The sequence below is a fragment of the Mus pahari genome, chromosome 17, assembly GCF_900095145.1.
Source record: "Mus pahari chromosome 17, PAHARI_EIJ_v1.1, whole genome shotgun sequence".
NCBI classification, from domain to species: domain Eukaryota; kingdom Metazoa; phylum Chordata; class Mammalia; order Rodentia; family Muridae; genus Mus; species Mus pahari.
The window spans coordinates 49,360,643-49,372,634 of record NC_034606.1 but is presented as its reverse complement, the minus strand read 5'-3'; the positions used below and the strand labels follow the sequence as shown (position 1 = coordinate 49,372,634).

At 53.5% G+C, this 11,992-nt stretch overlaps 1 protein-coding gene and 1 non-coding gene across 2 annotated transcripts in view; one reads left to right on the top strand and one right to left on the bottom strand.

Moving 5' to 3' along the window:
- Parvg (parvin gamma) overlaps nt 1–5,914 on the bottom strand; it is a 20,269-nt gene extending 14,355 nt beyond the window's left edge. The window contains exons 1-5 of the mRNA XM_021216270.2: nt 5,829–5,914; nt 3,581–3,676; nt 2,228–2,292; nt 1,639–1,741; nt 458–598 (exon numbers count right to left, since the gene is read on the bottom strand). Of these exons, the coding sequence (XP_021071929.1) occupies nt 458–598; nt 1,639–1,741; nt 2,228–2,292; nt 3,581–3,659 (388 nt within the window). The 5' untranslated portion in view covers nt 3,660–3,676; nt 5,829–5,914. The remainder of the gene's footprint in view (nt 1–457; nt 599–1,638; nt 1,742–2,227; nt 2,293–3,580; nt 3,677–5,828) is intronic.
- Nucleotides 5,915–7,098: 1,184 nt separating this feature from the next.
- On the top strand, nt 7,099–7,243 carry LOC115062432. The gene has a single exon (XR_003842395.1). It is a non-coding gene; the product is annotated as a small nucleolar RNA SNORA48 (small nucleolar RNA).
- The last annotated feature ends 4,749 nt before the right edge of the window (nt 7,244–11,992 follow it).

The window sequence follows — 11,992 nt, the reverse complement described above, 5'->3', positions numbered from 1 at the left end:
CTGTGTCTGTGTCTGTGTCTGTGTCTGTGTCTGTGTCTGTGTCTGTGTCTGTGTCTGTGTCTGTGTCTGTGTCTGTGTCTGTGTCTGTGAGAGAACTCTCATTTGTTAACAGGCAGGAAATGAATGAGCCTGGTCGAGGTTCCATTCCGGCTGAGAAGTGTGGTGTTTTTAGACTCAGTAGAGGCTGTGTCTCTGGGAAATCATTATCCTTGTGCTACATGGGCTGCAGTGGTAGCCCCAGGACCATGTGTGTAGGCCAGTTTCTCTTCCACCAGACACCTGGCTTCATCATGTCCAGCTTGTGTTCCTTCTAGGCACTGCTTGAGGCCCCTACATCCTTCCCAGTTTCAGATGGTTCAAAGCCAGATGAGTGTTATCAGTTAAGTGAGCAGTCAGCAGAGACGGTCCCCAACCCCCCATCCCACCCACACCCCAGGCCTGGCTCAGCCTCACATACTCTCCACACTCCACTTGGCCTGCTTCTCTTCCACCTGCAGGCTCTGGTTGACAGCCTCCAGGATGACCCCTAGCTTGTGCCTCTGGCTGGCCGAGGTCAGAGAGATTTCCTCCACTTCCAGCTTGATCGATGCCAGCCTCTCTGAGAGCAAAAGGACAGTCAGGGCCGAGAAGTGGGCCCAGCAGCTGTCATGGGGGCTGTCTATGAAAACAATCCCAGACTGCATTTAGAGTACATGGTGCTATGGGTATATGGTGCTAAGCCCTGGGCAACCCCAGAAGCCTCAATCACACATACTCATCATACAAGGGACCCCCATCCACATAAGAAATGGGGGTTCCAACAGGGGCCATGGGCTATGTATGTGAGCAGGTTGCAACCCTTTGAGCCACCCCTTCTGGCCCACCTCACCTCGACCGTTCTGGCCACACCTCAGTCTCTGCCCTGTGGTAGCCATGCCATTCTTACAGGGTACCATGGCTGACTGGTTAACACTACACTCCTGGACCACTGTGCCTCACCCATAGTCAGGGAGAGGAAGGAATAGTAGTGAGCTTTTTGGAAAGCTCACAGTGCCTGCTCCCTGAGAAGTACCCAGAAGCCTCAGGGGAGACTAGAGGATCACTCTGGAGTCTGTCTGCTAAGCTCTGTAGAATCATGACTTGAGCAAGCTCTGAAAATATGGTTCTGGGCCCTACTGCTTCCAGGACCCCTTTCCTTATGCATGACATCTGCAGACTAGACATGGGTAGGAAAACTAGCCAGAGGCAGGAACTTGGCCTGACTTCAGATATCACTTCCAGGCCCACTGGGACCACCCCTGCCTCTGCCTCTGGAATGTCTCACCCAGGAGAGCCTGGGTCCTTCCAGCAGCACAGGACACTCTAAGGTCAGGGACAAACGATGTCCCAGCTCCTAACATCAGAGTTGCAGAAGGTGTGGCAGCATAAACAGCAGCCACTGGCTAGAACCACAGCTCTGCCCCGCCTCATCCCAGGGTGGGTGAGGTCTCCACTTCCCCAGCTCTATAAGCCATAGGGGGTTTCCTTCCCCGCCCCCAGGGCTGTGGTGGTACAGGAAGCCACTTGTGGGGCCAATCCCCGGGAGTTGGCTTCAAATCCCCAGGAGCAGCTGCTTAGGAAACCCGGGTGCAGTGGGGTGGGACCTGGGCCTCTGCTTACGGAACAGGTGGTGCAGAATGAGCCCATCAAACATGTCTTCCTCCAGGCTGCGGACCACGATGTGCTCTGGGAGGAGTGTGGCATTGATCCATTCCATCAGCACCTGCTGGTCACAATGGACAGCTGAGGGGATCAGGAATCACCAGGTCAGCAACTCCTCTTCAAGGTCTAGTCAGGTGGTAGCTCTTCCAGAAAGTTCTCCCAAGTCATTCAGAACCTGCTCTGAGCTCTCAAAGATCTTCCCCACCCCGAGATCTCTCAGACACCTGTCTGAGCCCTCGAGCCAGGAGCTATCATCCTGGTAAGTGAGGTTTCTGTACCTGGGAGTTGCCATTGCTATAGCAAACATCTAAACCTGGAAGCATGGCTGGGGAACTGGGTGATGACAAGAGCTGCCAATGGGCATTTGGTTACAAAGCCTAGTTTGCCTCCAAGAGAGGGCTGTAGAAACAGAGGTTTCAGGAGGAAAGAAGGGGTGTGTTGTTGGAGGAGAGCACTGTCGGGTGGGGTCTGAACAGGGTGTGTCTATAAGTCAGGGGCATCAAGCCTGACTCCAGAGACTTCAGGACTGGGGATGGTGGTGGCGTACCTTCTGCAGTTCTTCAAACTTGGGGCTCCTCTTGGAATTGGGCGACAGATATTTCTTCTTTCCTCCTGGAAGCAGAGGTGGGTATGACATGAATGAGAACCCTGAGGGCCCTTGGCAGCTATCTCTCTTCAGGTCACCCACTGATCCCAGGGCCCCAGTGGAACCTAGCCCTGCCTGTCATTCACATTTCCTCATGAGCACTTCACACTAGAGGTGCACACTTAAACTCAGAGGTCACCCCTTACTCTGAAGGTCATGAGCCAGACATGTAGCATCTTTTAGAAACCCTGCCTACCTGCCTAGGGTGAAAAAACCTAAGAGAGCAAGGGGCATGTCAGGTGGAGGTAGGCATCACCTATGCTGCTAAGTACTTCTGGCCAGAGTAGATCACTGAGGCCCCTCTGTGCCCACTTTGCCTTGGCCATTCCCTTCACTGAGACCTTGGTCAGTAGGGTCTCCACATTTTAAATTTGTAAAACCAAGAAAACTTCAGGCCCAGAGGGGCTTTTGTGGGTCAGCTGATCTCAATGAACATAAACTGAGTTAGGGAATGGGTTGACTTGCCCAAGCTCATAAAATATAACCTGCTACGTGACCTGCTAGATGCTCAATCTCCCCAAACCCAGGAGCATACCCACTCCTGGTGGGAGAAGACATAGAACATTGCAATCATGTGCTGGCCTGGGGTCAGCTCCTGATGACACAAGTGAGCTAGTGAGTGAATATGGAGGGAAAGAAGGAAAGAAAAAGGGAGGGAGGGATGGGTGTGTGGATGAAGGGATGGGTGATTCATGGGTGAATGGTTGGACAAGATGAATAGAGAATAGAAGGTGGATGAATTGATGGATGGATGGTGGATGGATTGATGGTAGATGGATGGATGGTGGATGGATGAATATATGGATGAAGAATGGATAGATGGATGGATGGATGATGGATGGATGAATGGATGGATGGGTGGATGGATGGATGGATGATGGATGGATGAATGGATGGATGGGTGGATGGATGGATGGTGGATGGATGGATGGATGGATGATGGATGATGAATGGGTAGATGGATGGATGGATGGTGGATGAATGAATTGATGGATGGGTGGATGGATGGATGATGGATGGATGAATGGATGGATGAGTGGATGGATGGATGGATGAATGGATGGATGGGTGGATGGATGGATGGATGAATTGATGGATGGGTGGATGGATGGATGGATGGATGGATGGTGGGTGGGTGGATGGATACATGGATACATGAGTGGTCACCAGATACAGCCTGTCTCATTCTAGTTAGCTGGTCACACATTCTCCCCCTCCCCTGATCCACCAACTCTGTCCCACTAGGACCAGCACCTCGTGGAAGCTCTTCCTCGGCGGGCTGAGCTACCTCCTTTGGGAGCTGCAACAGGTCGTACAGGAACTCTGACTCCATCTTCTTCCTTGCCTTCCCTGGAAGAGGCAGGAGAGTACATTACTGTCCCCAAGGCCAAGGCTCGCCGTGTGCTCATTCTTTCATTCAGACTGGGAGAGATGGAGGATGGGAGCCCGACTCTGAGTGGGCAAGACACTGAGGACCAACCAAGTGTGAGGAATGAGGCCTGGTGTGAGACGCCTGAAGTCAACCAAGCCTTGCAGCAGCAGACAAGCTTCCAGGCTGTGGTGATTAATCCTGATTTTTGCCTTGGCAGGATCTAGACTCACCTGATAGGCAAGGTTCTGGGCGTGCCTAGATTCCCTCAGTGTAAGAAGGAAAGCGCTGTCCTGGGCTGAATGAAACTGGAGAGAGCAAGCTGAGAAGCCTCATTTATCTCTCCTCTTCCCGATGCAGCTTGAGCAGCGGCCCGCCTTCTCCCTCTGAAGGGGCTGTGCTTTCAAAGTGGGAGCTAAAGAAAACCTCCCTTTCTGAAGTTCCTTTTGTCAAGATATTTTCTCACAGCAACGAGGGAGGTTAATAATGCATAGGCTGAGGGCACAGCCTGGGCAAAAGCTTGGGAAGCCAGCAAGTTGCCTGTCAGCCAGGAACATGGAAGCCTGCCCTCTACCCCTGGCCAGGAGCCCTCTCTCTACATCCAGGTCAGAACCCCAGTTTCCACAAAGCATCAGACAAGTGTGGGGAGGGAGCTCTGGGTTCATCTGTATGAGGGTATGCACCCACCAGTGGGGTGAAGTGGTCGTCCATCCATCCCTTCAGGGTCCCTGAATCCAAGACAGGTAAAAACAGACCAGACTCTCCCAGACGTAGACGGGGTGGACCAGGCTGAAGGTTCCCCATTCCATGTTGGCTTGGCTTACAGAGGAAGGCTGTTCCATCCAGCCTCCAGTTTTGAATGAGTCTTTCACCAATTGACTTGGCACCCCCCCAGACTTGGGGTGTGGTCCATCAGGGCTTTTGCTCATGAAGCCCAGAGCTCGTGCTCCTTGTGAAAGACCAGCAGTCCCTCCTCATCCTCGTGATGGGCAGTGTCAGGCCTGAGACCAGCAGTGTGTCTGTCGTGTCTTCCCCACCCCACCCCCCCATCCCTGCCCCAGTCTCATGATGAGCAGTGTCAGGCCTGAGACTGAGACCAGCAGTCCCATCCCACCCCACCTCCCCATCCCCCACAGCAAGTCTTGTGATGTGATGAGCACTGTCAGGCCTGCCCATACCCAGAAAGGATCAGATTCAGAAGCTAATGGACCCCTTCTGGTTCCCTAACCTACTTCTGGTTCCTCTGCCCACTTCCCCTCTGGAAGTTTCATTTGCCACGTGGCCACCTTTGACTCTTATGTCCCTTATGTCCCTCGTTCAGCCTCTGCATGAGCCTGAGATTCCCAGGCTCACTCAGATATTGGAGGTCTGGGGTCAAACCGGAAGAAATTACAACAAGGAACCTGAGAGTTGTGGAGAAGAAGAGGCACTGGGAGGGCCCGAGAACCACCATCCTCAAACTGGCTACAGCCTGGGAACCTCGGGAAACTGAGTCTTACCCCAAAGCCAGGAGCAAAAGGCCAGAGCCCCCCCGAGAATGAGTCCCAAAGCCCACGTACTGAACAAGAGGAAAGAGAGTTGGGCTGGGGTGGGGAGCCTGGGCCCCAGCCAGCTCCTCCCACTCAGGCTGGGTGACTATAGGACAGCACGCTCTCTCTTTGGCTCTGATGCAACTCTACAGGGAGAGGCTAGACCCTGTGTCCGACCCAGTACACACAGACCTGAAACTGCCTCTGGTGACCAGTCCCAGGTGGGTCCCTTCCCTGCCCCAAAGGGCAGTTTCTTCATGGTGGGGAGAACTCGGCTTTCTCTCGTGTGGTGAAGCTCTGAGGGGCCCTGCTCTGAAAACTGTTCATCTGGCTGTGGGGGAGGTAGTCAGAGCTTTTCTGTGGGGTCGGGTCTCACAGCTCCTCAGTAAAAACGATGCAATGGCCTCAGCAACGTGGCCGGACATGGGACTCCCCTTTGGCAGACCCCCCTGACTGTGAGCGCCCAGCCGAGATGTGCCTCTGGGTTTCTAATCAAGGAACCTCTCCCCACCTTCCTCTCTGAGATCCACTACCCGGGCTTGTGAACAGGTAGAGGATTCTAAGAGCTCAGGGATCCCACAGGCCAAAGGTTAGATGCACTCACCAGCTGCTTCTTTTCAAACCAGGAAATGGAGCCCACTCGCTCAGAGGGAGACCAGGTTCCTAATGCAGACAGGTTTCCGCGTCTGGAGGTGGAAGGCAGGGTTTCTGTTCACTTCCTCTGCCACCCTGGTGGCTGCAGACAGCTTCCTCCTCTAAGTTGCTGATGAGCGAGGTACCCTAAATCCACTGAAAGACTGCCAGAACCCCTGCCCCATGGCATCACGGGGGTCTCTCATACTTCCCTCCCTGCCCCTGCCTCTCCGTCAATTCAGACAATCACTGTCGGAAGCATAAAACCGAGGATAGGACCCCAACAGCAAATTGTGCTCTCCACTGCCTTTTTCTCACGGTGCCCAATCTGCACCTCTGCCTCCCTCCAACCAAGCTTGCTTTCTTGCTTGCTTGCTGATTGATTGATTGACTTCAAGACAGTTTCATGTAGCTCAGGTTGACCTCAAAGTCACCAAAGCTGAGATGGTCCTTCAACTCCTGATTCTCCTGCCTCGATCTCTTACATGTCTGGGTTACAGGCAGGAGCCATGACACCCAGCCAAAGGCTCCTAAATAAAGCCAGTCTCCAGGTCCCAGCCCGAGTCTCTGCACCCACAAGCTACCTTCCCCAACGTCCCCAGCCCTCCGTCCTCTCCCTATAAACCACATGATACCTGCCTGTTCTCTGCCAGTGCCTCTGGCTTTTACTTTGACGGCACACAGCTTGTCCCCATGGCTTGTAAGCTCTGCTCAGCTCTTCACACGGCTCACAACTCATTCCTGGCATGAGCTTTGGTGCCTCCTCCTATAGGAAGTCTTCCACAACATCCTTATCTTATACAAGGGTCTTGGGCTTACAGCCATGCTAGATCGGCTGATGACACTGGTCGGTGCCTGATAGCTGTCTCTCCATCAAACCAGGAGCTCTGCAGGGTGGGGCCCATCTTTCCCACTCACTATTAAAAGTCAGTGCCTACAATAGCACCAGATGCAAAATGGTCTCAATGAACATATTTTGATGGCTGTTATTGCTTAAAGGACTGTGTGGGTCCTATGACAAAATGCCTGATGGAGGCTGGAGATAGGAGCTCAATTGATAGATTGTCTGCCTAGCTTGCAGGAAGCCCCGAGTTCAGTCCTCGGCTCCTCATAAACTAGGCATGGTAGCTGACATGGGTGACCCAGATCTCAGAAACTTGGAGGCAGGAGGATCAGAAGTTCAAGGCCGGCCTAGACTTCAAGAGTACATGAGACGTGGTCTTTAAAAAAGAAAAAGAAAATGCCCCTGGCATTGGGCAAAGAGACACCTTGTTGGTGCTGTTCTTATATCAGTCAGGGGCAGAGCAGATGGCAGGCAGGCCTTTGTGCATCCTAGCTTGATACCTGGCTTAGTGGCCACAGCTGTCATATGCCTAGGACTTATAAATCAAATCAAATCAAATCAAATCAAATCAAATCAAACCAAATCAAACCAAATCCAGGCAGCACAGCATGGGAGAAGGAAGACAGAGACCTGCGTTCCACCGTTCCACCCAGACATGACCTCTGCCCCACAGCATGGGTGGGCCATAGACACCCAGAGCCTGCCTACCACCAGGGAGCCCAGTGTGGGAGGAGGAAGACAGAGACCTGCAGAGTCATGCTGCCCACAGGCCAGCCCTCAGGCTGTGGCACAAGCAGGCTGTAGAGACCATCTTGCTACCATGCCATGAAGTATGGATGGGCGATGTCACCCAGGGGCCAGCCATCTACATCACCAGTTTTCAGTGGGAGCCAACACAATGTGCGAATATGTGGTGGACAGACGGGAGAGAAGGAAAGGTGGAGCGGTTGGGCATTGTGAAGAGAGATGGAACCGGAGGTTCAAGGGTGGCGAGGAATAGCCTGTTGTGTGTGAGTGGCCAGCCTTGCCACCTGGGGCCATGGTGTGGTCCCAGCCTGAGATGCTGCTGAGGGTCACGTCTGGGTCCATGGCTATACAGTGACAGGGGTCAATGTCAATGTCTGTCACTCGTATTACCACTAGAGAACATGGGGACATCCCTAGTCAATTCAGCCCGCAGGGGCCACATGGATGTCCAGGGGCTGTGCAGAACTGGCCTTGCCACGAATTGGCTGCAGCTCTGAAGAGCTGGCCCCACCTCTCACTGGAGGTAGCACTAGGAAGAGCGAGCCCTATGCCTCCCCCAGGCAGCACAGTGGAGCTGGCCCTGGGGGGGGGAGGTGAGCAGGTCCCAAGGTGATGAATGTAGAAGAGCTGACCCTACCACTGTCTGTCCTGATACCCCCTACCCCTCACCACCTCCAGCAGTAGGGGAAGCTGTCCACAAGGCCATGGGGGCAGGAGAGCTATCCCTGTCTCTCACCAGTTACAGCACTTGGGAAGAGTGGGCCCTGCACCTCAACGAGACAACAGAGACAACCCTGGGGGGTGGGGGGGCACAGGTGGGCCAACCCTGAGGGTGAGAGTTCAGGAGAGCTGGCTCTGCCATTTATCTGCCTTGAGGTGGTGGTTGGCATTCCTTCTAGGCTCCGCCCCACGGTTACCTGGCAACAGCCAGGTATGCCTAACTCGCTATAAAAGGGGCTGCTTGCCCCCTCCCTCACTCTCTTCTCTTACCCTCTTTCCCCTCTCTCTTTCCATTCCCCTCCCTCTCTCTCCCCATTACCATCCCCCTCTCTCCCCATTACCATCCCCCTCTCTCCCCATTCCCCTCCACCTCTCTCCCCATTCCCCTCCCCCTCTCTCCCCATATGCTCATGGCCAGCCCCCCTTTCTTTGTCTCTACTACTCTCTCAACTCAACTCCCCATACCCTAAATAAACTCTATTCTATACCATCTTGTGACTGGTCCCTCAGCATGGGCCCACAGAGGCACCCCCTTTCCCCACACCATACTGTGTGTCCACCGAACATATCCCTGGCTTCTTTTTTTTTCTTTCTTTCTTTCTTTTTGTTTTTTGTTTGTTTGTTTGTTTGTTTTGTTTTTTAAGACAGGGGACAAGGTTTCTCTGTATAGCCCTGGCTGTCCTGGAACTCACTTTGTAGACCAGGCTGGCCTCGAACTCAGAAATCTGCCTGCCTCTGCCTCCCAAGAGCTGGGATTAAAGGCGTGTGCCACCACGCCCGGCTTTCTTTTTCTTTTTTATAAAGCACAACAGTGGTGTGGGTGCAGGGGTGATGCCCTCCTCCCCTTGCCCCTTGCCACCTGCTGCAGTTGGGAGAGCTAGCTCTGCACTTCACCTGGGCAACACAGTGGAGCTGGCCCTGATGGCGAAGATATGGGTGAGCCAGCCCCCAAAGGTGTGAGAATATAAAAGCTGGCCCAGACCCTCCTAGGAAGTGAGAAGGCAGCCACACTTAGGGATGTGTGATGCTGGGCGGCACAGTAACTCGGACCAGAACTCGGGTCTGATGTTCTGGGTGGTTTCTGAGCCCTCTGACCCCTGCAGTCAGCACATTCTAGCATGGAAACTGGAGTGTGTGCCACGGTTTCATGAAGGAAACACAGCACCAGATGGGCTCACCAGAAGGGATGACACTATCCAGTTTGGCAGTGTGGGGGTGGGGAGGTGGGGAGGATGGGGTGACTCTGAAGCCCAGAAAACAAGCGACCAGTGGATACTGATCCCAGAAAGAGGAAATCGCTGGAGAAAGGCTGAGCTAGGGACATGGCCACCCATGATGATTGGCAGCGGGCACAGAAAGAGGAACGTGCCCCCAACATCCACCACATACACTTCCCTGCCAACAGCCTCTCTCCCAAGAAATCCCAGCAATGGGGTCCATGGGGGTCAGGACAGGGAACAGAAGTTCCCTACTCGCAAAGAGCGGGTGGGCAGGACAAACAGGAGCAGGGGCCATCACGGCTTCCTGGCCCTGGCAGCTCCTTTCTAGGAGCTGACTCTGCAGTTGGTGCCATTCGTTGACAGGAGCCACCTGCAGCCTGCCCCCCCTCCCCACCCCCCAAGCTTTCCACAGCCAGTGCAGACTTCCTAGGACTGGACTGGGTCCTTAAAGAATATGCTGTCGTGCCGGGCATGGTGGCGCACGCCTTTAATCCCAGCACTCGGGAGGCAGAGGCAGGCGGATTTCTGAGTTCGAGGCCAGCCTGGTCTACAAAGTGAGTTCCAGGACAGCCAGGGCTACACAGAGAAACCCTGTCTCAAAAAAACCAAAAAAAAAAAAAAAAAAAAAAAAAAAAAAAAAAAAAAAAAAAAAAAAGAATATGCTGTCAATCTCACTGGAAGGCTGTGCGTCTTTAGGAATAGGAAAGGGGGAGGGGGAGGGGGGGCTTCTTGCTCTGGGGAATTTAGAAGCATGAGAACCCAATAGCCTTGAAAGAGAAGAATCTTGGGAGAAGCCCCACACATGTGGTGACATAATCCCCGTTAATCACTCGTAGCCAAGAGTGGTTAGTCCACAGCCTTGGCTCAACTGGGGCTTCTGCACAAAATACCATGGGTGGGGCTATTCCAACATTGTGGTGGGCCTGCTCTTGGGGGCACTTAACACATGAAAAGAGCCATCCTAGGCTTTACACTCTCAGCTGAGCTCTGGCCAGCACACCAAGGAGACATACGATGGTGTTAAAGGGGTCCCTGTGTCAGGGTTGCTGGGTGGGTGCAGCTGAGAGACCTATGATGTAGAACCTCAATCTGTGAACCATGGGATTGCGACAGTCTAAAGTCACAGCTCATGAAGTCCCCACGGGAAGTTAGGGCATTGTGTATACAGAAAGAGAGGCTCTGAACATTCCGAATCCCAGGAAGGACCTTGTAACCATGAGCCCCGCCCCAGAACAACAGAAAAAGACCCTGCCCGCCCTGGAAAGTCCCAGCAACCATCTGAGGTGCCTGCCCTACAGAGAGTGCCAATCTCCTCCCGCCAGACTCAGGAACCCCACACTTCCAGGAACCATCCAGTTTGGGGGCGGATGAAGCTGTCTGGAGGTTCTCGACCCCGTATCCCTCCTCTTTACTATATGATGTTGAGTAGGCTGGGCGGGGCAGGGCTAGATCGTGAGTGTGGCCCTAACTGGCTCTCTCCACATCTGTAGCCAGCTGGCAGTTGATTATAACGGCTTCGCTTCCAGGCTCCTGTTAAGCAGGGTTTATGGCTGTTGACTGCATGACCTTCATCCCCAGCAGGGAAGACAGAGCCCAGAGACTCTTCAGATCTCCTCTCGTGTCAATTTTGTTATTGTCCCTTTGGGAAAAGCAAGCCAGACTGCCAATGCAAGAGTCAGCACAGGAAGGTGCTACAGAAGGGCACGGATGGGGGCAGGGTCGGGCATTGGGGGCGGGGGGGGGGGAGGAGATCACTGTAGCACATCTACCAATAACACTGAAATGAGCTTGGGCACTGTGGTAAGATGCAGGGTCAGGGCTGTGCTCAACACAGTCTAGCTTAGAGCCATCAGGCTGTGAATGACTGATTCAGCACGGAAACACATGACCTCCCACTAAGGATTCAACAGCACAGAAAGCTAAGCCAGTCCAGCAGCCTTGAGGGCACCTGCTGTGACAGAGGGTCATACCAACCCAGGCCCAGACCAGGGTCCACGGAATGCCTTGCTCCCCTAGGGGTGGGGTAAAGCATTTGTTTTTTGTTTTTTTTTTTAAAAAAAAAAAAAAAAGCCAGGCCTTGAGATCTCCATCTTTGCCCAATCTGAAAAGGAAGTTGAAGCTCCAAGGGTGCACCTACTGCCTCTGCAGAGAAAGATGGAGAGGGGACCTCACCAGGAGGACTCCAAGGACTTCAGCGGCTTCCATACGATCTTACCAGAGCACAGCTTCTCATCTGAAGCTCAGTCGGCAAGTGGGACTCTTGATCCAAATAGGCCCAGAAGACAGGCGCTCTTGGGCTGGGCAGACAGTATACACACACACACACACAGAGAGAGAGAGAGAGAGAGAGAGAGAGAGAGAGAGAGAGAGAGAGAGAGAGAGAGAGGCTGCAGCGGAGATAACATCATCCACAAGACACCTAACTCTTCTCCCTTATGGCTGCTATCAAGTCATCAGGAGCCAGTGGGCGAGTCATAGCAGGTAAGCTTCTCACACATGGCATGTAGTGTACTGATGGATTGCTCCCCCTGATTCCCCGGGCTGTCAGAGTGTTCAGGCTCATCCTCACTACCTACGAGAGACGATCCATCCATCCAGTGTGCC